Here is a 26,887-nt window from a genome sequence, read left to right on the forward strand (position 1 = left end):
GGTTTCTGAACACCACTTCTATAGACTCATAGAAGATGAAAACGTTCTGGAGCCCCATCAGTAGCATGCTGTAAGCAGCTAGTTAGCAAGGTCTTATTTTTAGTGACTGCTCAGTGATGGTCTTTAGGGCTGGGCTGACCTACAGACTTCAGTGGGTTCCCGGACATTAGCAGAGAAGGGGAGTTGAAAAGGGAGGAGCCGCAGATGTGTATTTTTATTTTGCATGGAACTGTTAGCTTATGCAGTTGAGAGAACCCGATACCTTGAGCTCAGCGAATGTGTTTACAGCACAGAGTGAAGTGCTGCTATTGGTATGAAGGTCTGGAAAGAAGTATACAGACAGGGAGAGAGAAAGAGAACGAATGTGACATAATGTTATTCCCTTGAGCAGGGCAGGCAGAATCACGAAACACACAGAAAAGGGTTGAGAGGAAAAGCTTGATGTTGCAAACTGATTGCATGGAAGAGATCTCCTGTGAAGTTTGCGAGAGAACTTTGGAAAGTTGACCGGATAAAACGTGAAGGGAAAGTCAATCAGACATGATCTGTAAACTCTTCCCTCCTTGCTAAGTAGAGGGAAAGTTTTGACACTAAACCGTCACGTTAAGTGAAGAACAAGAGAATGTGAAATCTTTGCAAGAAGAAGAATAGATAGAGATACGTGAACTTGGCGGGCTATGGATATGTCATCTTGGTTGGGGCTACCCTGAGGACTGTTCAATGCTTAAAATCATGGAGTCCGGTGATGAGCCGATTGGAAACTCCAATCTTATGGTGGTGGCTGAGAAGAAGTATGACCTCTGTCGCCAGAAAGACTGCTGTGAGCGGATCGTGATAAACGTGTCCGGCTTGAGGTTTGAGACCCAGATAAGGACACTGAGCCGGTACCCCGACACCTTGTTGGGAGATCCAAGGAGGCGAATTCGTTTCTTCGACCCCTTGAGGAATGAGTACTTCTTTGATCGGAATCGCCCATGCTTTGATTCAATCCTTTACTTTTACCAATCAGGAGGTCGACTGCGTCGGCCAGCTAATGTACCTCTAGATGTATTCATGGAGGAGCTGATGTTCTACCAGCTTGGTGATGATGTGATCAGGCAATTTAGAGAATCTGAGGGCTTTCAAAAAGAAGAAGAGAGACTTCTTCCGGAGTGTGAGTTCTTCAAGCAAGTGTGGCTCTTGTTTGAGCACCCGGACAGTTCATCCGCTGCCCGAATCATTGCCATTATCTCTGTCATGGTCATCCTCATCTCCATAGTCATTTTCTGCTTAGAGACTCTCCCAGACTTCCGGGACGAAAGGGATTTGTCCTTACCAGTAAGTTTTAAATCATCAATCACAGAATACAAGCTTGTTGAAAATGATATTCTAATTATATTTACAAACCACTGGTGATGAAAAATTCAAACATGCAAATTTTCACTGACCCAGGAAGGGAAAGACATTCAGCCAATCAAAGCCAAGAGCTGTTGATTAATTAGCTGACAAGAGGATAACTAACTAGCAGCTAGAGGATTTGATTGGCTACATTTCATTCCCTTCCAGGGTAATTGAGATTTTTTGCACATAGGTAGCAAAATGGGGCCAGGAAATTTGGGGGCAGGGTGAAGCCGAAAAATTTCTCACCTTGCTCCTGCAAAAGTCCCGGTGGCGTTAATTATTATTCCCCCTCCAGGCCTCCATGGACTCTGGGGTAAGACGTAATTTGGCTGCCAACTATTGCTTGCGGCTAAATTATGCTGTTTTTAAAGTAATTGGGGCTATGTCTTTTGATGTCTGAGCGCTGCTATAGCTGTGCATTGTGCGCCCAAATTTCCCTGCACCATTTCATGTTTTTAAAACATAGCTAAGTTTGAATTTTTAGAAAATGATTTTAGTCAAATAAATACAAAATCATCTACACAATTTAGGATTTACAACTAAAAAATACATCACGGTGTATTTTAGATACTATTATGTATATCAAGGGTTCCTTGGTATGTACCAGGCAGCTTTCATAAGGAGGTGAATACCAACATGATGTTGAGAAATAGTAATCTGCATAACTGTATTTAGGCTGGACACATGAAATTTGCATATTACACTGCACCTGTTACATTGCTGAACCACCCTGGATGCACAATGGAGCATAAAGTATTGATGATTTGCATCTCTCCACCCACAAATCTTAAAATGGAAAATTAACCTTTTTCATGCTGCATGTGTATTGATAGGGTTGTATGCTTTTTATTTTAAAGGCGCTCAATATGAAAAGTCATTGGATTGAGTATTCGATAAGCGTCGCATTTGTGATATTTTTTACTCTTTCTAGCCATTTAGAACAGTTATTGGATATGTAGAGAAAATGTATTATTGACATTACACAACACAATGCCTGGCAACAGCTGCTTATCCCAGGTAACACAGCTGGTGGTATAAAAAATAGCTTCTGAAACTTCATTTTTCTATTAGTATAAGCAAGGAAAACACATATTTATAAATTAAGAACAATAACTATTTTAACTAGGAGATACTTTCATTTAGCACATCTAGGAGTTCTCCTTTAAAGGGAATATGTGATATTTTTCTTTTTCTTTTTGGTTTTATTTATGTGTTAGATGTGGTGCTAAAAATAGATTAAAAAAATGCTGTTTATCGTTTGGAAGGGATCACACTTGTCTGTTTTTGTGCACAATTTCTGCACAGAAAAATGGATTTGAACTGAGAACTCATGTTAATCAATGGGCAACTTCAAAGTTGAATGCATTTTTTGTGTGTAGAAAAAAATTGACATCTTGCACAGAATTCTGTACATGGAGTGCGTTTTCTCTATGACTCTATCAGTAACATAGTTGCTGTAAAAACATTAGTTGTTGTGAAAAATGCACATGCTTTCCTGCATATAAACACGCATGGTATACAGAAAACACATTCAGAAAAACGTTCTCAGAAAACTTAAAGACTAGTGTGACCCCTGCCTTACTGTTTGGTGATTGCTGCAGCAGGTGCTACTGGTTTGATCGACAAGGTATTCATGTAAATACAAAAAGGCTCTTGTTTTACTGCGGTGTAGTAAAGATAAGTCCATAGTGAACAACAGGACTCAATTTCCAGACCCGACATATGTAATGTAGAAGCTGGCACAGAGAGACTGGTTGTAATGATTGGATTTAGGCAGTTTGAGTATCTTTGAGTTATTTGACCTCAGATTGTGTTTCCAAAAGAAATCAGCTGATAACCTAATGGCAAATGTAGGGTAAAATTATAAGACTATGTTATCACACGCAAAGAAAATGATCAGCACGGGTGGTTAGCGCTCTTGTCTTGTAGCACTGGGTCCCCAGCCAGAGCACTCTCTGCACTGAGTTTGTATGTTCTCCCCGTGTCTGCCTCGGTTTCCTCTGAGCACCAGAGCACTCCAGTTTCCTTCCACATCCCAAAATAACATACAGATAAGTTAATTGGCTTCCCTCAAAAAATTGGCTCTAGACTATAATACATGCAATGCACTTTACATATATAGACATATGACTATTGTAGTAGGGATTAGATTGTGAGCCCCTCTGAGGGACAGCTGAGTGACAAGACAATATACACTCTGTACAGCACTGCAGAAGATGTCGGCGCTATATAAATACTAAATAATAATAATAATAATAATAATCAGCAATTCGTCAGTGGTTTTTGTACAGCACAAAGCAATACAAGTCCCTGCAGAGTCGCGCATATTGATGCATGTCTGCTTTCACAGCTTATAAAAACTCTCACTAGGGTTCACAAAGCGGCTTCATAAGTTCCTGTTTAAAACTTAGAATCCATTACCGATATAGTGCATACAATAACAGGAGAGTGAGCAGAAAACACATGATATGGCACTTGTTATTGCTTGCCCATTAGTTTATGCATTACATAGTCAACAGATGTTACGTTTTGAGTAGTAAGACTTTAAAGGTGTAAACAGTTACTTGGAATACTTTGGGAATTAACCCTATAAACACAAGGGGCGAATTTACTCAAGGCACGGAGAAGGAAAATGGAGCAGTTTGCCCAAAGCAACCAATCAAGTTTCAGTTCAATGTAACAAGGTTTTTGACTGGTTGGACAGAGACGTTTTCTGCAGTTCCCTCCCCACCTGAGCGACTGACCAAATGATCATTTCTAGTGGGAGCTGTGAGCAAATCACTCAGGAATTTACTAGTGTATGACCAGCAGTAGCAGCTACTTGTTTACTACTACGGTAAATCAAGACACTTTCCTACCAATAAAATTTGCCAATCGTACAATCAGGTGGTGGCTGTGGGCCCTAGGTAAGTCCATATTGCGATTTTATGGAGAGCTCAGGGTCCCTTTAAAGGGAATCTGTAACCCAAAAAAATAGCCCGTGGGGGAACTTACCTCAGGAGGAGGAATGCTCTGGATCCTAGTGAGGCTTCCCCCGTCCTCCTAAGCTTCAGGAATCTGTCTCCCCCGAAAATACAGCTGACAAGGATCTCGGCTGTGGCGCAGTACCTCCTGCAATATTTACCTACCGCGATCCTGTGCTGGTTCAGGTTGAAATAGCCATAAATTAATATTACTACTACCTGATCGATTTCTGATGAAAGAGTATTCCATTGCTTAAAGGACCATAAAATGTTCATATTTTACAGAGTAAAATGCACTATAAATTACATTTTAACTAAGTTGTTGTTATTCACAGTAGGTAGTAAAGTGCAGACAGATCTGACATTGGACTAGTCCATCTCCTCATGGGGGTTCTCAGCATTCTTTTATTCTGTGAAAAAAAAACTCCCTGGAAAGGATCTCTACAAATATGTCAGCCAGCTTTTCTACTCGTTTTCTCACTATTTTGGCAGTTGAACTGGGCATTCAAATAAAGCAAGCAGACATTCTGATTTCCCTTGGCCTTGGACTCTGCAATGCAGGTGTCTGTGCATCTTAGGCAGGGAACACACACGTTTTCTGCACAGAAAAACTGAGAACTCATGTTAATCAGTGGGCTAGTTCACACTTAATATGTTTTTCGCGCGCAGAAAAAAACCTGACATTCTGCATGATGACTCTGCACATTTTGTCAGTCTTCTCTATCAATTACATCAGCTGCTGTGAAAAAACATGCGTGCTTTCCTGCATAGAAACACACTTGGGCTGTGATAACTCATATAACGGCTGTTTTTGCGCGCATTTTTGCGGAAAAGGAAGTAGCATCAGACACTAGAGTGAAGAACATCAGCGGTGGAATGCAAGGAAGGTATGTATATCTGCCGCTGCCCGCCGCCTGCACACACACTTATTGAAGCTGGAGGAGAGCACAGAGGGGAGAGCCCGAGGTGGGGGGGACTGTTCCCGCTCCCCGCCGAGTGTGAGCCATGGCTTTCTCCTCATGCTGCCACCCCTCCAGCCCCCCAAAACGGCCCTGAGTGGGCACCCGGGGGGGGGGGGGTGGGGTGAGGTGGGGCCCGGTCAGAATCCCAGTGGCTCCTAGTTACGCCCTTACCTGCCTTACTAAATTCATGTCACCTGTTTGACTCTCCATTGCAGCACTGGCTACATTCAACTACACTGAATGGGGCAGCGCACAAAGATGCCTGGGGCCTAGTGGGTGACAAGGGGCCCACCTGCCACCTTCTTTGATCTCTCTCTACTTCAGCTTACCAAAAGGACCACAAGGGGACACCCTAATCTACTACATTGTCTAGGGCTCCATCACATCATAATCCATCTCTGCAACTCATTAATGAAAACCTGTAAGGGGGGGGGGGGGGGGAGAAGAACACTACATACAAGGTTTACGGAGTATACAAGCTTGAACGGTGGAAAGCCTCTGGACTATCCACAGGCTTCCCTCTGCTGAGGTAAATATCTATTTTCCTTTTTAGGTTCACTGTAACCACCTCCTGTAACCTTCATCTTAAACAATATACTGTAGCATAACTCAGCCATTTTCTCACACAAATTGCTTGTAAGCACCTTGGTCATATCCTGTCATGACTATCACGGTATCCTCCTCTGTGGACCACTATACCTGTTAACAGGCTGGCTCCTGTTTAATCCATTCTGTAGTTAACTCGGCTGCTCACTTCATTTACCTCTTCTGAAAACCCTCTGTTGCTGCCCCTCTCAGCCTATCCCTTCACTAGCTAACAATAACCCCGATAGCCAGTTCAAAGTGCTGACTCTGACTTTGAAAGTACTTCATAACCTCCCTAATTTCTAGATACAGTACCATCCAAACTGCAGTATTTGTCTTTGTGCAAACTAAACTAGTCTATCTTCCACCTTGGTCACTTCCACACTCTCTCATATCCAAGATTTCTCACAGGCTTCCCCCCTCTGGAACTCTTGTCCGTCATGCTTTGAGTCTAGAAACCTTCAAGCATTCCCTCAACAATCACTGGAGCAGCCAGTAGGCGACTTTGTCTAGGCAATGAATCTCAAGGTAAATGTCACGGGACAGTTGTGGGAGAGTGAAGTCATTTGCAGAATGTAAATTATGCATGTGAAGAGCGGGAGCAGAGACACATCCACACATATTATAAGGAGGAACAAGCTAGCAGAAGACATTTGAGGAACATGCTAGCCAAAGAAAATTTCAGTATTTGTAGAGATCATTACAGCATATTTTATGGATTGTTCTGTTTCCTGTAAATTAGTCTTTTTTATGAGCGTAGCATGTAGTGTATGTTTACTTTTACATATCCTATATAATAAAACTGTCCCTGCCATGTGCGCGTAGTTCAGCCGGCTCACTCTGCCCTGTCCCTGGGACGATGACGCAGGGAAGGAGGAGCTGGGATGATGACGCTGGGAAGGAGGAGGAGTAAGACAGGGCCAGGGGGGCAGCGTGCGGCAGGCAGGTGAGTGCGCGCGGTGGGCGGGTGCATGCTGTGTCGGCAGTGACAGACCTAGAGCCCGATTTTAAACGGGCTTATGTCACTAGTGTATACTATATTGAATAAGTGAGATGATAGTACAAATTGTGGAAATTGTAGGTAACGATTGGATCTCACACTACCAGGTAAGCATCAGCAAACGTATGGCATCTGAAGAGACTTCAATGACACTAAAAAGATCACCATGACATGCAGGCCGGTTTTACACTTGTTTTTTGTGTTGCAGTGCAATGCTCCTGCTGCATTACACAGCAGCACAAAAAAACTCACTCATGTGACCCTGTGGCAGAGTGCGCCATAGGGTCATGCATAGCACCGCCCCTGCTCAGTGACGTACTCCCTGCTGGGCAGGAAGTTCGTCACTGGGATACCCGTTGGCCCGTGCATGTGCTCTGAGAAGCACCGCGCTCCATCTTTTACACTACCTGCGTCACCCATAGACTTCCGTTACGCCAAGCACTGCATGTTTAGCGTGGTGCTTGTGGTAACGTGCTGCAGCACCCATTGGCGTAGCTAAGAAATTATGGGCCCTAAGTTTTACATGGGGCCCCCAAGCACTCTATACATAACAATTGATACGGCGCACCAAAACCTGCCAAGGATTTTCACAGTGTCAGAGGTGCAAGTAGGGGATGGGAAACATTACTGCTATTCAAAGCATCTGTACAATTCATTATTACCAGCACAGGCCAATAGAGAGCTAATATTGTGCTTGAGGGAGGGCCCCTCGGGGCCCCTCTGACCCAAGGGCCCCAATGCGGTCGGTACCTCTCCAACCCCTATTGCTACGCCACTGCACCACATCAGACCACAATAAGTGTGAAAGTCTCCATAGACATTTGTTGTTTTGTGGACCCCTTGCGGTAAAATAGGGTAAGTGCAAGAATTATCTGCACGTGTAAAAGGGCCCTCTGTGGAACTCCAAGCGATGGGGTTTCTTTCAGTGCTGATTAGAGTGGACAAGGAATGAAACCACTCACAGCATTTTTGTTCTCTGTTTCTCTATTGCTAAGAACTCATAATATTTGATTGAAGTGTTGTTATTAAGGCAATACAGCCATTACATGTAACTAGCATCACTATTACGCCACCCAATCCTCAAAAAGATTACAGTCCTCATCAGCATTGAGTACTCGGTATAGGCAGATCCTGTTACAAAACTGTCAGGACTGAGAGGAGAGTGATGACAAAAGCTAAAAACAACATTTTTAACTCTTCCTGTGCCCTCACCTTAACGCTAACCCTCAAACCATGCCTAAAACTAACCCTCCCATCCAATTTACCGAATGTCTAACACCAAAACACTATCACGTTTAACACTGTAGAACCCCCTCATTATGGACTAACCTGTTGTGCAAACCGATGTTCACTCTTTTCCTATTCCTAAAGATGTCCACACACGGTATACTTTGTAATTTTTTTTTAAATTTGATTCAATGAAACCAATCCAATTTTTTGGTTTTTCGTTAAAAAAATAAATATAGTATATGCGAAAATGTTGGTTGGATTAAAAAACATTTCACTTAATTAGCTTTTGCTCATTATTTTTGCTCATTCTTTTTCAGCTTTTGATCTTTTGACTTTTAATATGAATACTTTTTTTTTCTTAATATGGATTTTTGTTAAATTGAACATCTCTGTACATCGATCAATATCTTATACCATCATCATTCTCTGTTTAGCATTACATTCACCACTGAACACCACATTGCATGCGAGGTGAATGGATTAAAACTATCTTTACTTACCTGGGGCTTTTTCCAGCCCCTACAAGTCGATGGTGTACCCTAAGCTTATCCAACAGTCACATTAGTCATCGGTAGTTTGATGAAGCTAAAAAAATATTCACCAAGCAGGTAAGCCCACACTGCCACTTGCGAACCGGTCAATTTGGATCCAGCACTGTGTTGAATTAAATATGTTGTGCTGGGAACTGCTAATCATTTATTGGCAGGTGTGCAACCAGTGCCATTAAATGAAAAATGTATTAGCAGACAGCCGGTGGATTTGGCACCGAACTAAAGACAACGAAAGGTCAGTATCGGCTAGGGTTAGTTATACTTTAGGACACTCAGGGCTCGTTTCCACCATAGCGAATCTGCATGCGTTGACCGCATGCGGATTTGCACAGCCAATACAAGTGGATGAGCCTGTTTCCACTTGTGCGTTGTGCGGAGCGTTTTTGTGTGCGGGGAAAATCTGCACGGCAGAGCCGTCAGAATTCGCTCCCCGCACACCGCTAAGCGAATCGCATACAATGTATCTAATAGGGAAATCGCATGCGGTTTTGGCATGCGTTTTTCCCCGCGATTTCGCATGCGATTTCGCATAGGAGGTAATGTTAATTTACACAGGCAGTGACATGGTTAAAATCGCCCACCTACTACCCTATGCGAAATCGCGGGAAACACCGCATGCAAAATCGCACCCGCATGCGATTTCGTCTGCAGTGATTTCCCGGCGATTCCGCACCGCACAAGTGGAAATGCAGCCTCAAAGTGGGATGAAACTCAAAATTCAATTTTTGCTCTAAAATATATAAATAGTAAATCGAAAAAAAATACAGAAAACAGTAAATCACTTATATTATGTTATTTGAAGTAAGAGGAAAAAAACTGGAAAAAAACGATATTTATCGAGTTTTCCATTTTCATGTTTTGCCCCACCAGGGGGGACCTTAGGGTTTTCGGGTTTTTTTTTTTCAGAATTATTTTTTTGAAATTTTCAGATTTAAACAGAAAACCTATACAAACAAAAACATACCTCAAACTCCGAACATGCAGGTGAGGAGAGGAGAAAAAAAGAAGTTACAAGAACAAGGGTTAGCCACCACCAGGGGTGGGGGGTTAGGTTTAGCTTTAAGCATAAGTAGTGGCGGGTTCTGTGTGAGAATAGGGTTAGGCGTAGCTATAGTAAAATATCTGTAATAATTACTGATATTTTACTAACGAAAATTAACTCTTTAAATGTAGCAGTAGGGTATTGTGCCATGTTAGCCATCAGTAAAAGCAAGAAGTTTTAAATCAGGATGATACCATTTATTGGCTAACTAAAAAGAATAAGAATAAGCAAGCTTTCGGCCTTTCAGCCTTCGTCGGGCTTACATCCTGTACAGGATGTAAGCCTGACTCACAAGATGTAAGTCCGACGAAGGCTGCACAGCCGAAAGCTTGCTTATTCTTATTCTTTTTAGTTAGCCAATAAATGGTATCATCCTGATTTAAAACTTCTAACTCTTTAAATAGTAGACTATTAGTAAATTATTCTATTGGCACTATTCCTGTGCCCGATTTTCTATTGCGCCCAAAATTCACATATGCCTATTTCATATATTAGTTTCACCTTTTAAGATGAATTACTGAAATAAATGGACTTTTGCACGATATTCTAGTTTTCAAGTTTCAACTGTAAATAAGGTGATTCAAGAGAGATGCTTTGTGAAACAACCTCTTTTTCTTGTATGAGTATTTAAATTAATCTTCCAAGTACAGTATGTAAATGTATTCGTCATTCATTACAGTGGAGCAACCCACAGCGGGAGCATAATCACATGACCTGTCACGAAGCTAATTAGAATATACTTTGGCCTTGGCAGGAAGTAAGGCCTTGATCCCCAGCAGGCGACGGCCCCTCTATAATCTCAGAGCATTATCAAATGCATGCAGGGGGCTCTATGAATTCATCCACCAAAAACCAAGAAAAATGTTTTGGGTGAATTTGTCTTGTAAATCTGCTGTGGGCGCTCATTCATGAAACCCATTTGTCATTTTAGAGAGAAGAGCGCTTTTTTTAGGCTAGAAAAGAAGACCTCTCAAATGTGTTTACGTCGTATCTGTTAGCACTGACTTACCAGAATGTGAAGGGTTTCAAATTAATGGATTATCTCTTCAGCTTCAGCGTTAAAAAAAGAAATGCTTGCTAAGGTAAAGTATCTCGGAGCCCCTGACGAGTGGGGAGGCTGAGGTAACTGGAGCCGGGGCACAGTATGCTACATAGCTCTCACCCTGTATAATGAATGGCTGTGTGATGAAGTGACAGTTTAAGTGATAGCTCTGTTAAGCGCTGCGGTGTACCTAAACTCCCCGGCGTCCTATAAAACCTTATGTAAACACTTGTACCCATCAGAAGCACTATGGCACTGTCCACAGACCTGCAGGGCCTATTAATAAAGGGGGGAATAAGCTGTTCACCATGTGGTTATTTCTCCTGAAACAACAGAAAGTTATAGTGCAACACTTTTACAAAAGTGGTGAATAGGGATGATCCGCTAGATGCCAATAATTCCAAGTTGATGCAAATTGCCATAAAGTATGAATATACCATATTTTTGGACTATAAGACGCACCTGGGTTTAGAGGACAAAAACCAGGGGAAAAAAACATACTAAACCTGATGCATCCATGGTGAAGGGGCATCTTGTGGATTATGCCCCCTTGTACCTCTTGTGTCTCCCTGTGTCCTCCTCTGTCCCACTTGTGTCCTCCTCTCTGCCCCTTTGGCCTCAATTTACTAAGCTTAACTCCTGTCTTTAATAACTCTTCTGAGCTGTTTTACAGTTATCACAATTATATCACCATGGCGATAACTGTAAAACAGCTCTGAAGAGTTATTAAAGACAGGAGTTAAGCTTAGTGAATTGAGGCCATTGTGTCCCCCTTTGCCCTACTCTAAGCCCCTTTGTGTTCTCCTGTGTCTTCTGTTTGTCCCCCTGTGTCCTCTTCTGCATGGGCACAGTACAGGGAGTCCCCAACATTGCGGCAGGGTGGAGGTTTGTATTGGCAGGTGTTCACAAGTCAGGAACTCTCTGCATTTGGACTATAAGATGCAGGGACTTTTTTCCCCACTTTTGGGGGTAGAAGTCTTATAGTCCAAAAAATACAGTATTTGGAATTGTTAGCATTTTATTGCCCATTCCTAGTAGTGATGCAGACTGCAGTGAGTTGTGAATGTTGTATGTAGAGAGTAGTGGAAAACAGTAGAGTTTGAGACATCATTATACACTATTGCTGCAGATCGATACTTTAAAACACAGCAATGGAAGTCTAAGGGCACTATATCACTACTTATACAGTATAATAACAATGCAGGTACAACTTTCATAAGCAGTAAACAGATCACAGCTTACAATGCAAGTCTTTAACTACCTAACGACAGCTTCACACCAATGGGCATCAACGCGGTGGCTCCGCCAGGACCGCCTAACGTTGATTGGTGTCAAGTCCTGGGAGCGGAGATAGCAGGAGATCCCCCACTTAAATCAAGGAGATCCGCTTCGTCATTAGTCTCCCAGCGGTGAGACTGTTAGACGGGCGAAACCGCGGTCTATTTACATGGTACAGTGCTGCGATCTACGGCAGCGCTGTACTGGGGACAGCCGTGTGACACGGCTCTCCCCTCTGCAGGCACGAGAGCAATCGGCTGTCATAGGCTGATGCCTATGACAGCCAATCTCGTTGATTGGCTGGCGGGGGGAGGGAGGGCTTGCAAAAAAAAAAAAAAGCTATATTTGTTTACATTTTTTTAACTATTTATAAAAAATAAATAATCACAGGGTCAGAAATCAGAAAAGCGGGAGGGGGGGAGGGGGGATCACTTGTTTGTTGAGTTGTACGGTCCTGCAGCGAGCCCTTAAAGCTGCAGTGGCCTAATTGGTAAAAAATAGCCTGGTTATTGGGGGGGGGGGGGGCGGGTAAAGCCTGTAGTCCTCAAGTGGTTAAAGGACAACTGAAGCAAGAGGGATATGGAAGCTGCCATATTTATTTATTTTTAAGCAATACCAGGCGTTCCAGCGTGCGTTCAACTGTCGTCACTTCCTGCAATGCCGTCCACTTACAATACAGTGGGCGGCATTGCAGGAAGTGACGACAGTGGAATGCACGCTGGAACGCGGAAGAGGTGAGTCATCCCCGCCTGCTGCCTTTTACTAATAGCGGCGGCTGCTGCTGAGCTTAAGCTGGAGGGGAGCGCACATGGGGGACCCAGGTCAGGGGGGGGGGTCCGACCCCCCCTCCCCGCCGCTGTGCCCAAAACCCCCTTCCTGCCCGCTACCCCCTTATGCGGCGTATGCTACGCCGCGGGTCGGCTAGTTTATACTGTATGTCCAAATGCAGAGTTGTCCGAAAGTAAATCATCTATTTACGTTTAAGCATACTTAACTCAGTACTCAACTTACAATCACATTCAACTTATAAACAATCTACCAGAATGGAACCTGTTTCAAGTAAGGGACCACCTGTACTTACATTAATAAAGTGGTGGTCAGAATTTTCTCTACATATGTAGACCAAAACAGTCACCATCGTTTTTATTTTGTTTTCAAATCGTCATTCTTTATAGATAGGCTCCAAAAATGGCTGCTCAGAGATGCAAGCTAGATGTGACTGCCCTGTGACCAGAGACGGAAGAGCACTTCATATACAGAAACACTTGGCTTAGCTATACATTTATGTTTATATAAAGGATTACACAAGCTCAATACTCCAAGTAAAACCCAATCCTTTAAACCCCATTAACCAGCTGAGCGGTCTGGACGAGCTCAGCTCGTCCAACACCGCCAGCGGCTGCCGCTCAGGCCCTGCTGGGCCGATTTTAATGAAATAAAAAGCAGCACACGCAGCCGGCACTTTGCCAGCCGCGTGTGCTGCCTGATCGCCGCCGCTCTGCGGCGATTCGCCGCGAGCAGCGGCGAAAGAGGGTCCCCCCAGCCGCCTGAGCCCAGCGTAGCCGGAACAAAAAGTTCCGGCCAGCGCTAAGGGCTGGATCGGAGGCGGCTGACGTCAGGACGTCGGCTGACGTCGATGACGTCACTCCGCTCGTCGCTATGGCGACGATATAAGCAAAACAAGGAAGGCCGCTCATTGCGGCCTTCCTTGTTTATTCTGGGCGCCGGAGGCGATCGGAAGATCGCCAACGGAGCGCCCTCTAGTGGGCTTTCATGCAGCCAACTTTCAGTTGGCTGCATGAAATAGTTTTTTTTTTATTTAAAAAAAACCCTCCCGCAGCCACCCTGGCGATTTAATCAGAACGCCAGGGTGGTTAAGAAATGCATTATATTTCAAGTGTCTGCTATGGGCAAGAAATAAAGGCTTGAATTTTCCTGTAGTTTGGAGCAGTCCTCATCCTTTGCATTGCCGTTTTCTGTGACCTTGGAGAAAGTGGTAGTCTTGTCCTAACTCAGACTACACCTTGCACTGTAGTCTGCTAGCTGGTAGAACATTATAATTTCTATTCATTTCTGTTTTTGTGACTGTGGCAAGGACTTCCAGGCTAAGTAATTTAACCAGCAGGCCCGGATTCACATCACAGGAGCCTGTAGGCACACATGTTCTGGCACCTTAAAGGGGAACTGAAGATAGAGGTATATGGAGGCTGTTATGTTTATTTCCTTTTAAGCAATACCAGTTGCCTGGCAGCCCTGCTGATCCTCTGCCTCTAATACTATTAACCATAGCCCCTGAACAAGCATTCAGCAGATCAGGTGTTTCAGTTGTTCAGACTTTAAGTCAGATCTGACAAGACTAGCTGCATGCTTGTTTCTGGTTTTATTCAGATACTACTGCAGAGAAATAGACCAGCAGGGCTGCCAGGCAACTGGTATTGATTAAAAGGAAATAAACATGACAGCCTCCATATAGCTCTCTCTTCAGTTCCCCTTTAAGCCTCATACGCACAGGCTACAACTGTCGCCGCAACCACGTGGCACGCGCGTGTTGCAGCGACAGGTGTATGAGGTGCGTGCCACGAACCATCGCTTGTCAGAGCTGTCTTGGCCAATCACCTGGCGACAGCTGTCGCCGCAACTGTCGCTAGTCTGCCGTGTGTATGCGGACTAGCGAGAGCAACTCCACATACAATGTATGGAGCTTACGGCGGGGGGGAGTGTCTGTGTCCCTCTGTGCGCCGTGTGTACGGCTGTTGCACAGAGGGACCTGGCGACAAGCTGTCACTGCTTTTTAAAAAAAAAAAAATTTATGGCTCTTGCCACAGCGGTGGCTCGTGTGTTTGAGCCATTAAGGCCCGTACTCACGGGCTGCAAAACTCGCCTGTCGCCAGCACACGTGAGCGTGTGGGCGACAGGCCGGCGACAGCTTCTCGCCAGGTCCCTCCGCGTACACATGCGGAAGAGGGACCAGCGGCAAGGCGGAAGCTGTCGCTGACGTTCCTCCTCCCCCCGCCGGAAGCTCACCGGAAGGTCTGTGAACCTCAATGGAGGTTGCTGTCGCTAGTCCGCGTACTCACGCGGACTAGCGACAGTTGCGGCGGGGGGGCAGCGGCGACTGTCGCCATGCGATTGAAAGTTTCAATCGCATGGCGACATAGCGACGGGCGACAGTTCGGGGGCGCGCGCGCGTGCGACGGCCCATACTCACGGGCGACCTGTCGCCGCAACACGCGCGCGCCGCGTGTTGAGGCGACAAAAGTCCCTCGTGAGTATGGGCCATTATAGACTTCACCCTCCATGAGCCCACATACCCCCACCCAACCACACCACAAGTGTGCTGGCTGGCCAGGTTGTCACCTTTTCCCTAATTCCCCTTCCTGGCGAAGGAAGCCACAGGTGCCCCTTAGTATTAGGTATCCAAAGATACCCTCAGTATTAAGTAGCTAGAGGTGTGCCCAGCTGAAGGGAGATCTTATCAGTGTAATGCTGAGAGCGGGGTGGTGAGTATCCTCTCATTTATGCTCTGCTGGTGGACTCTGCCTAGTGATAGAAGGAGGGAGTCACATGGGAAAGGGATTGAGCCGCCTTCCCATCATCAGCAGGCACCTGTAGGCAGCCCTGATTACCAAGTTAGGAGCTAGGAGTTTTCCTTTCACGCCCAGTCATTCTGGCTCCAGGATAAAAACCAACAGGGATGCTTCCCCCTAAAATATGCATATATTAAAAATCTAGCTTCCACTCACTGCTGAATGTATGTGCTCATGGCAGCAGAGTGATGATGTCACTGAGACATCACATGTCTCAGAATCTACAGTATGTAAGTAAAACCTTGCTGGTAATTGCACATTGTACACAGCTCAGGTTAGTTTTGCTGATTGAGAAGCAAGTTTTAACTTACACACGTCTGGACAGAAATGCGGAGGCTGCCGTTCCTGACCTCATTCTGAAAATGCTCTTTCAATATCTGGAATCCTCATAATCTGCCTACAGTACATCATACCTCACAACTTTTGAAGGCAGGAAAAAGGAACACTAAGACCTGCCCCTGCCACACCATTAGCCATGCCCCAATTTTACATATGACACGCCCCCTTATAAAATTCCCTGATGTGTAGTGGTCCCTTCTCCTATGCCTATACAGTTTTCTGGTGTCTAGTGTCCCCCTCTCCATATAGCTTCCCTGGTGCCTAGGGCTTCCCCCTCCCTCACCAGTATATCTTTCATTGTGTCTAGTGGTTCCCCTCTTCCTCCCCAATAAAGCTTTCCTGATGGTCTTGTGGTTGCTCCCCTCCCTCCCCAATAAAGCTTCCTTGGTGGTCTAGACATTTTTCACCTCCCTCCCAAATAAAGCTTTCCCTGATGGTCTAGTGGTTCCCCCTCTCTCTCGACAATAAGGCTTCCATGATGATGTAGTTTTCCCCACTCTCTCCCTAATAAAGCTTCCCTGGTGGTGTTGGTGGCCCAGCCTGGGGCTGGGAGAACAGCATATAATGCAGAGTATGGGCGCAGTAGCGGTAGTAGTGCCTCTCTCACCTCCTCAGCTGGAGTCCAGCAATGTGCTTCTTGTAGAAAGGTAATCTGAGCTTTCATTGGTGGAAAGAGAGCAGCTTGGGACACGCTATAGCATCAACCAGGTACATTGGACACACAGCCTGTTCAGTATATTAGGCGCCACCATAGACCACAATGTAATTTGCAGTTATGGTGGTCTGTCTAAATTGAGCACTGGGGTTTAGCTATGCATAGAAACTGTTTTGCTGCAAAAATTCATAACTCTCCCCTGTGGTGACACCCACAACCTGGTTCCCACCATGTCAATATCCACCCATAACAAGTTTGGCCAAAACAATGCCTGCTGTTAAGGTTAAAGGAAACCTAAACCGAACAGAAAAAAATACTTTCACTTACCTGGGGCTTCTACCAGACCCCTGCAGCCGCCCTGTGCCTGTGCTGTCACGCAACGATCCTCCGGTCCCCCGCTGTGGCTAAGTTTCATTTTCCTGCAACTGGCCAGTCGATGGCCAGTGCACCTGTGCCGGGCAGTTTCTAGGCTAAATTGCACCCAGGGCTAGGGTGTAAAAATGGTGCCCCCCCTTGTGGAGCCAGGTATAGGTGCCTGCAGTATAGGTTAGCTAGCTATAGGTCCTCCAGTATAGGTGGCCAGGCATAGGTCCCACCCCATTATAGGTAGCCAGGCATAGGTGCACCCAGTATAGGTAGCCAGTTTAATTTCCCCCAGTATAGGTAGCTAGGTAGGTGCCTCCAGTATAGGTAGCCAGTATAGTTACCCCCAGTATAAGTTAGATAGGCAGGTGCCCCCGGTGTAGGTTAGATAGGTAGGTGTGTCCAGTATAGGTTAGCTAGGTGGGTGCCTCCAATATAGGTAGCCAGTATAGTTGCCTGCTGCAGCTGCGCGGACCTGGCAGCACACGCCCTCAATCACGCTCCTGTCGCCAGTGGCCATTGACTGGCCAGTCACTGGAAAACAAAACTTAGCAGCAGCGGGGGACCGGAGGATCGTTGAGTGATGGCTCTGGCACAGGGTGGCTGCAGGGGGCTGGGGGCGCCAGGTAAGTGAAACTCTTTTTTTTGGTTTTTGGTTTTGGTTCACTTTAAGAGGGAAGCTCCTGTACTGAAGGGAGAGTGAGCAGTTGGACCACCTCGCACCTCTGGGCCCCCATGCAGCCAGAGGGCTTGCTCCCCCAATATTTTCAGCTCTGTATCAAACTTACCCATTTCAAAAATCCGACCATTTCTCCATCTATGATGAAGGAATTTGTGTCTGCCCACTACACAATATAATGTACAAGCAGAGTGATGATGTCATCATGTCATGTGCACAATGACATCACGCTCTGAAAGATCTATAAGTAATTAAACCCTTACTGAAATTTTACTCCATACGCAGCTGGGGCAGTCTCAGGTTATTTTTTGGCTGGTTGTAACCAATCCTGTTTCAGACGCAGGACATACTATGAATACATATACTGCATGTTAGAAGTCAGATAAACTATATTTAGCAACACTTTATAGGATCACAGAGAGATCCATTGCAGCAGAAGTCATGTGTATAAAGGAAGTGCTATAGTACGAATGACAGAAATGTGGAGACAGCCATTACTGACCTCCTTCTGAAAATGTTATTTTCTTGGCCAGAAAGCTCATCCTCCAACCTCAATACAGGAGAAGCCCTTTATAGTAAACTTCAAGGTACCTGGACAATTCATTTACTATATCAAACGTTTACTATATCAGAATTGTTCATACATTGTACATTTATACAGGTGCATGGCTGGCACCTGGGGCTGAGGTCACCATGGCCAGAGGTTTAGTGTTTACTATAAGAAGATTCTACTGTAATTTCCAAATCACTCACTTTCAACCAACGTTTGTACTAACAAAAAAAAATGTAGGTGGGGGAACTTAAATTGAAAATCAGCTACTGAGATAAACAAGTGTATCTATAGTCTGTCCTAATCCTTAAAGAGAACCTGTAAGATAAAAAAAAAAACCCTCTGGGGAATACTTACTGTACCTTGAGAGAACCAGAGGCTTCCCCCGTCCGCCGGTGTCCCGGCAACCCAGCGCTGTGATCCCCCAAACATCGGCGAGGTAAATATCAGCGTTTGCGCATCAATTTCACAGCAGATTCGATCACAGTGATCAAATCTGCTGTGTATCGGCGGGAAATCGAGTACGTGTATGGGCACCTTTACAGAGTCTCTTTAATAAGACTTTCCTGGAATCCCACACTCTTATGTGTGTTTAAAAGCTAAAATCATAAGTTTCACACTTTATTGTCTCAAGTGAATGCTGCCATCTATCTAGAACTATTAACTTTTTATCTATTCCCTGAACACAGAATTGTTTCTCTGCCATGCAAGAGTTTTATGGCTTGTAATTAGTTATAAGTGAGAGTTCTCTATCGTCCGACTCAAGGCAAACTGAAGAGAAAGTGTTACTTGCAGCCCTGGATTATTAACCCTTACAGTTAGAAAAAAGAAAAAAGGAACACAGCCTAGTTCTATGTAGGCTTGGGACTTTACATACCCGTGTTTCCCTGAAAATAAGACAATGGCGTCAATTCACCAGAGGTTACCAACCTATTTATCTCTTTGGAGGTAATTTACCTCCTGTGATATCTCCAAATAGCAATTCTCCAGAAGTATAGGGGAAAATATCGACAGAGAGAAATGCAAGAGATAAATGGTAGATAAGTATGAGATAAATAAGTGATAGTTAGTAGTTAGTTTTTCTCCAAATCACAATTCACCAGGGAAGAAAGGGGGTGTGGCCATTTGTTATTTTTTCATCTCTTTATCCCCTGAATGAACCTGGAGATATCGTGGTTTTCACACAGCAGCTGCTGCTGTGGAAGATGGAGCCTTTTGAGCTTACTCTGTTAGGCCTGGTGCACACCAAAAACCGCTAGCAGATCCGCAAAATGCTAGCAAGTTTTGAAACGCTTTTTCTTATTTTTCTGTAGCGTTTCAGCTAGCATTTTGCGGTTTTGTGAAGCGTTTTTGGTGTAGTAGATTTCATGTATTGTTACAGTAAAGCTGTTACTGAACAGCTTCTGTAACAAAAACTGCCTGGCAAGCCGCTCTGAAGTGCCGTTTTTCAGAGCGGTTTGCGTTTTTCCTATACTTAACATTGAGGCAGAAATGCCTCCGCAATCCAAAATCTGCAGCAGCCCGGGAGTATGCGTTTCTGCAAAACACCTCCCGCTCTGGTGTGCACCAGCCCATTGAAATACATTACCCAAGCGTACCCGCAGCCGCAAGCGGATCGCAAAACGCAGCCGAACCGCTCTGGTGTGCACTAGGCCTTAGAGCTTGCTTCTATTATGAGGAGACGAAGGCACAGGAGGAGGGTCTGTTTAATCGCCCCTCGTATTTTTCGTGAGAGAACAGTTCTTGATAATTTTACTGAGACAGAGGTGGTGAAGAAGTTCAGACTCACTCGTGATATGATTTATGATATGATCCGGCAGTAAAAGGCGGGAATACTCTGGTCAGGTAGTGGTAAAACTCCGCCTCCTACCCACAATGCTTCACTTTCAAGCTTACAGAGAGGAAAAGTATCCCATGTAAATCATTAATACCGATTACCTAACTCTGCTTTCTCACACTTTCCTCATGCATATCTCTTCATTATCCCCTGCTATCAAACACTTTTCTCTCTGTCCTCTCACACTGGTGAATTGACTCCAGAGTGTTAAAATACCTCATGAGATAAACTACCTACCGTTTTTCTCTTAGTAAATCCTCTCTGGTGAATTGACGCCAATGGCCTCAATTCACTAAGATCATGCTGGAGATAATAAGGCAAGAGAAAACTTACCTCCACATAAGAGAGAGTTATTTTATCTTCATTCCTTAAGTTACCTCCTCTGTAGTTAAGTTACCTCCTCTGTAGTTATTTAACCTCCTCTGTAGTTAATTTACCTCCTCTGTAGTTATTTTCACATGCAGTTAATAAACAGCCTGTCTTTAACTCTGGAGTTATTTTAAGGATTGAAGAGTTAACTTAAAGACAGAAGAGTTAACTTTAGGTTTGCCTGAGGTAAAATGTTTCCTGAATACTACATGCCTTATCACCATGGTAACAACTCTAGAAGAGTTATTAAAGACAGGAGATAAGTTTAGTGAATTGAGGCCATTTTCATATTGATTTTTGCACCAAAAGATGTGCTAGGTCTTATTTTCAGGTTGTGTCTTATATTTCTGTGAACACACAAGTTCCTGTGATGTGTGTCCTCCAGTGTTCCCCACTGTGCTGCTTTTTCCTCTGTTGGATCCACCTCTTGTGTACCCCTGTGTCCTGTGTCCTTCTGGTGTCCTCTTCTGTACCCATGTCTTTCCCTTGCCCATGTCCCTCTGTGTCCTCCTCTGTGTCTTTCGCTGTCCTCCTGGTGTCCTTTGTATACTCCTATGTCCCCTTGCATCCTTTTCTTTCCCCCAGCTCCATGCTTCAGTCTATGGAGAAGAAGTTCGGCAACTTGTGTTTCTACTGAAGCCGATGGTCTCGCAGACGGGACCATGGCTCCGTTATTGGGCCAATCACTGCACTCGCTGAGTAGCAGCGAGTGCAGTAATTGGTCCAATGATGGAGTCATGGTCCCACCCACAAGACCATCTGATCCAGTAATAACACAAGCTGCCATGTTTTTTCCCCTTATTGCCACTAGGGCTTACTTTCGGTGTAGGGCTTATATTTTGAGCATGCTGGAAATTCCAGCTAGAGCTTACTTTCGGTGGATGTCTTAATTTCGGGAAAACTGTACTCATTTATCTCATCAACTAGCAACTAGTTGCAGTAAATAGTTGCAATAATTAGGGACTAGTTGCTAAAACTAGTTGCTAGTGACTTCCGTGTGATATGGCCATTGACTAAGTTCCATTTCAGAAGTTTGCTGCAGGTAAAAAGAAATCTGTAAGCATAATACCAACCACATAAAATTGCAGTGCAATGCTGCAAGTTACACACTACCATAGTCAAGTTGACATCTATTATGGCATATTAGTGAATATGAAACTCTGCTTCTGTTTGACACAAGGCTGCCTTTCTTTTATCCATATTCCTGCTTGGTCAACATTAAAATTTGTATCCGTAGATAGGAATGGGAAGGAATGGGAAGAAGAATTTGTATAATGCTTGCATTGTTTTTTTCACAGTGATAATCTCCCCTGTATTGCCCATAGAGGTATTATTGTTTCTGTTTCACTATCTTTTCTTTAAAGCGGTATTGTCACCATAAAAATCAAATTTCAACAGCAACTGGTCTGAGTGTATTAAGTGATAAAGATGCTAATCCTGCATTCAAAACTTTTTCTGCTGTTATGGTTTGGAGTTATCACATACTTTAGGAGCACTGGCCCTAGTGCCAAACAGTGCCAAAAAGTTGAATGCTGGGAGTTCTTTTGAATGCTGGGAGTTCTTTTTATCTATAATATATTCCTCCTCTTCCATTTATTTCCCTGCCTAGCTGATCACTTGTATAGATTATATAAAGGGTTTCTGATGCTGAAGTCATGAAAACTACCATAAAAGTTGGTATCCTGAATAACTGACTGCATTCTACTGTACTGGTTGTCCCCATGGTGCATCTTTAAAGGACAACTGTAGCAAGAGGAGGCTGCCATATTTATTTCCTTTAAAGAGAACCCGAGGTGGGGATCTTAGAACGACATCTATACACAGAGGCTGGGTCTGGCTATAGTGCCCAGCCTCTGTTGCTATTTGAATCTCCCCTAAGTCCCCCCTGCGCTCCGCTCTCCCCCATAAATTACAGCCGTGCTGGCGACACGCAGCGTGTCGCATCGAGCTGTATTTACCTCCCTAGTGTCACTCACGCCACTTCCCCGCCTCCTGCAGAGCGCCGGTCCCCGCCCACGTCCCTTCCCTCGCCGCTGATTGGAGGGAAGGGACGCGGGCAGGGACCGGCGCTCTGCAGGACGCGGGGGGAGCAGCGTGAGTGACATTAGCTAGGTAAACATTGCCCGACAGCGCGGCTGTAATTTATGGGCTAGAACGGAGCGCATGGGGGACTTAGGGGGGATTCAAATAGCAACAGAGGCTGGGCACTATAACCAGACCCAGCCTCTGTGTATAGATTTCGTTCTAAGATCCCCACCTTGGGTTCTCTTTAAGCAATACCAGTTGCCTGGCTGTGCTGCTGATCCTCTGCCCCTAATACTCTTAGCCATAGACCCTGAACAAGCATATGCAGATCAGTTGCTGACTGGTGTGGGCAGACTAAAGACTCTTTGGAACCAAGGAAACCTCAATGCTGGTGAAAGGGTTTAGCACAGAATGTTTTTGCACAGGCCCGGATTTACTTCACAGGAGCCTATAGGCACAGATGTCTTGGCACCTTATACTTTGCCCTCCATGAACCTACAAACCCCCCCAAACCCCACCGCAAGTGTGCTGGCTGGCCCAACTACCACTTCTCCCTTTGTTCCCTTGCCTGTCATAGGTAACTAAAGGTATCCCTTAGCATTAGGTAGCCAGAAGTAATCTCACTATTAAGTTGCTGAAGGGAGATTTCGTCAGTGTAATGCAGAAAGCCGGGTGAATAACCTCTCATTTATACTCAGGACTCTGCATAGGGAAGGATAGAGGGAGGCACTTGAGGAGCAGAGTGAGCCGCCTTTCTATCATCAGGCGCCTGTAGGCACGGGCCTACAGTGCCTTATGGTTAATCCGGCCCTGTTTTTGCAAATTTTGGAAGCCACTTTCCTCCAGTGGTGCATCACTTACAATTTGCATTTGAGTTGTTTTTATCTTTACTAGAATGCTTAATTGCATAGAGTTGTTAGAAGTACAGATCAAGAGGAATAACAATACAAGGACTAGAAAAGAATCTCATCTACAGTACAGCAGATTATTTAAGAGTGACACCTACAGGCTGTAGGCATGAACATCATGGTAATTGCCATAGTTATGTTACATTTGAATGTTATAACCTTCTTAACTTATAAGAGTGAATTAAGAAATAAGCTTTCTGTACAGTTTTCAGTACAGGAAGTTCTCATTTGTTTCCCATGGCCGTGTTTTGTAAGTAAAATATTGCATAATTAAAAAAGAAAAAGAAAAATACCAAATTTGAAAATGAATCCTTCTACAACTACATTTGTAGCATACTTACACAAATTCATCGGTGTTTGCCAACACAGGTCACGTTGCAGATCAGATTGCACTGAGAAGTCCTGTAATGTGCTGCCAGCACAGGTCCAATCCTCGGGTCACAGCTATGCACAGCATAGGATGTCCTCATTTTACATGGAATTGAACATGACTTTTAAATCACTTAATATGCCAAAATCATAAGGACAAAAAGCACAAATGTATCCAAGTCCGAGGAGAAGCTTGATGCACAGTACTGTCCATGGTCCCAATCGCAGAGCAGTGGCAGCAGATGTAGCAAACATGCACTTGTAGGTATCAAGACGTAGATTGATCAATGACGGACCCAATCTCAATTCATAATAAGCTTATCCTATGACTTGGATACATTCGTGCTTCCTTCATCTTGCATCTATAATGTGTATTTCGACCACTTCATGTGTACATTAGTTGCGGATCATATCATGGCCCTAATGGAACTATGAGCAGCCTTCATTTCAAGAAGACTACAGCCGCCTCTTAGTTGGAGTCGAGCTGGTTTTCGGTGGCTTTCTGATTTTACTCTAGTTTAGCATTATTTAATTATGTGTGTTTGATGTCGTTTTTATAGTGTTTGTGGAGCTATTATTCTATTATGTATACATTTTTTGGGATAAATAAAGATAACTATTTTGTATGCACCCAAGAGCCAATTCTTTTTTTTTCTTCACCTATATTGTGCATACAAATGTATTTAATGTAAGAGGAATATATTAAGTGCTGATCATTCTTCTTTTCAGGTCTTTTCCTGTTTTGGGCATCTATTTTTTAGTAGTGTGGTATACATAAAGGGACTCCGAGCACCTCTCATGGGCATACCTTTAAAGAGTCACTGTAACATCAAAAGGTTCCCCTGGGGGTACTCACCTTGGGAGGGGGAAGCCTCAGGGTCCCAATTAGGCTTCCCATGCCGTCCTCTGTCCCACGGGGGTCACGCTGCAGCCCTCCGAACAGCTGCCAGACAGATCCGACAGCCTGTTCAATATTTACCTTTCCAGGCTCCAGCGGGGGCGCTGTTGCGGCTTTCTGCTCCGAAGTAGACGTAAATACCCGATCTCAGCCGGGTCCGCTCTACTGCGCCGGCGCCGGAGACTTGCGCCTGCGCAGTAGAGCAGACCCGACGGCGATCAGGTATTTCCGCCTATTTCGGAGCCGAGAGCCGCCACAGCGCCTGTGCAGGAGCCGGGAAGGTAAATATTTACATCACCGCTGTTCGGAGGGCTGCAGCGAGACCCCCGAGGAACGGAGGATGGCGTGGGAAGCCTCATTGGGACCGGGGAACTTTTTAATGTTACAGGTTTTCTTAAAGACTTCGACCAGTACTGCAAAGTACTTAAAGGGAACCAGAGAGGAACGTTACTAAAAAATAGAGCAAGCTTTTATACATACCTGGGGCTTCTTCCAGCCCCATAAGCCTGGATCGCTCCCACGCCGCCATCCTCCACTTCCTGTATCGGCGGTACCGGGTCCCGTCACTTCCGGCAGATGCGGCCAATTGTCCGCATCACAGGGGCTCCCTCCATACCCGTACGCATGAGGCTGCGCAGTAGGCAGCCTCATGCGTACATATATGGAGGTCGCCCTGTGTGATGCGGACATTTGGCTGCATCTGCCGGCCGACTGGCCGACTTGCGGCAATGACAGGACCCGGTACCGGCGGATCCAGGCAGCAGAGGACGGCGGCATGGGAGCGATCCGTGCGTATGGGGCTGGAGGAAGCCCCAGGTATGTATAAAAGCGTCCCCCCAATGTCTCTGGTTCCCTTTAAAGGGGAACTTCAGCCTAAACAAACATACTGTCATCAAGTTACATTAGTTATGTTAATTAGAATAGATAGGTAATATAATCACTTACCCACCCTGTTTTAAAAGAACAGGCAAATGTTTGTGATTCATGGGGGCTGCCATCTTTGTCATGGGGGCAGCCATCTTTTTGGTTGAAAGGAGGTGACAAGGAGCAGGAGACACAGTTCCAACTGTACTGTGTCCTGATTATCCTTCCCAGCTGCACACGCTAGGCTTCAAATGTCAAATTAAAAATGTAAAAAAAAAATTGCACCAAAACAGCAGAACGAGAACAACAAAATCAGAAATCCCATCATGCTTTGCACAGCATCGGGAAAAAAGCCCGGGCAGTTTTCTTCTGTGCAGCTAAAAATGAGGCTTGTATAAGAGGAACAAAGTTCTGATGCTGTGAAACTGTTAAAGAAACACCAGGCCTTTTCAGTGCTGCTGAGTTGATTTTCAGTCCGTAGGTTCATTTTAAAGATGCATACCTTTCTGTAGCTTGTGCTCTCCTCTTTTATTTGATGCCTGAATTGCCATTCTACACCAAATAATTTTCATTCGATTTCAATTTGAAAACCGCGGCTGTCATCTTGGCTATGTGATAGCTTTCGGGTCACCCCTGTCTTCTCTGTTAGAGAAGTGCATCACTGAAAGAAGCAGGAAGAGGAAGTGACACGCATGGCCATTGCAAGAGGCTCCTCCAGAGGGGTCATAGCACAACTTTGTTGGAAGTCGTCTGGCTTAAAGGCATGCCCATGAAAGGTGCTCGGAGTCCCTTTAAATCAACCTTTTTGTTTAAATAAGTGGTTTAAAATAAAGCAAGTTCGGTTAGTGTGTCAACTAAACTGGATTTTGGAGAGATAAAGAAAAGCAAAAGGTCTGTAGTTGTTATACAAATAGAGTCCCGGTTATCCGGAACTCAACTAACCAGGAATCTCAATTAACCAGCACCAATCGCCGGGAGTACTCCGTGATGAAGACCAACTTCACCATCGATTACCATCGATTACCGGTCGATCGGATCTGTTTTTACTCCGTTGCCACTCAGCTGCTTCTGTTCCATTTCCCCACATCCACCCAGACCCCAACCCTAAAGTGGATTTTGCTGTCTAGAGAACTAGTAACTTCACTAGTGTGAAAAAACATTCCATTTTCTCATTGCCCCCAAAGCAGTGGTTCAGGATCCGGTCGGCAAAAATTGCTGCAGGAGGAAACTTGCGGTTCAGTGGATCGTGCGGAATGGATCCATTCAAACAGAAAAATGTGAATGGATCCATAGGTTAACATTGGATCCGTTCCCATTCGTTCTGATCCGTTACCTTCCAATATGGGAACGGACCGTTTTGTAACACTAATTTGAACCGGGCCTAATACAGAGTTCATGGTATGTATATGTT

The 26,887-nt window shown here is 44.7% G+C and overlaps 1 protein-coding gene across 1 annotated transcript in view; it reads left to right on the forward strand.

Annotated features, from left to right (window-relative positions):
- The first annotated feature begins 237 nt into the window (after positions 1 to 237).
- The window catches only part of KCNA7 (potassium voltage-gated channel subfamily A member 7), a 105,482-nt gene continuing 78,832 nt past the window's right edge, over positions 238 to 26,887 (forward strand). Inside the window, exon 1 of the mRNA XM_068241141.1 lies at positions 238 to 1,317. Coding sequence (XP_068097242.1) covers positions 721 to 1,317 — 597 coding nt within the window. The 5' untranslated portion in view covers positions 238 to 720. The remainder of the gene's footprint in view (positions 1,318 to 26,887) is intronic.

This window comes from Hyperolius riggenbachi, chromosome 6, assembly GCF_040937935.1.
Source record: "Hyperolius riggenbachi isolate aHypRig1 chromosome 6, aHypRig1.pri, whole genome shotgun sequence".
Lineage (NCBI taxonomy): Eukaryota > Metazoa > Chordata > Amphibia > Anura > Hyperoliidae > Hyperolius > Hyperolius riggenbachi.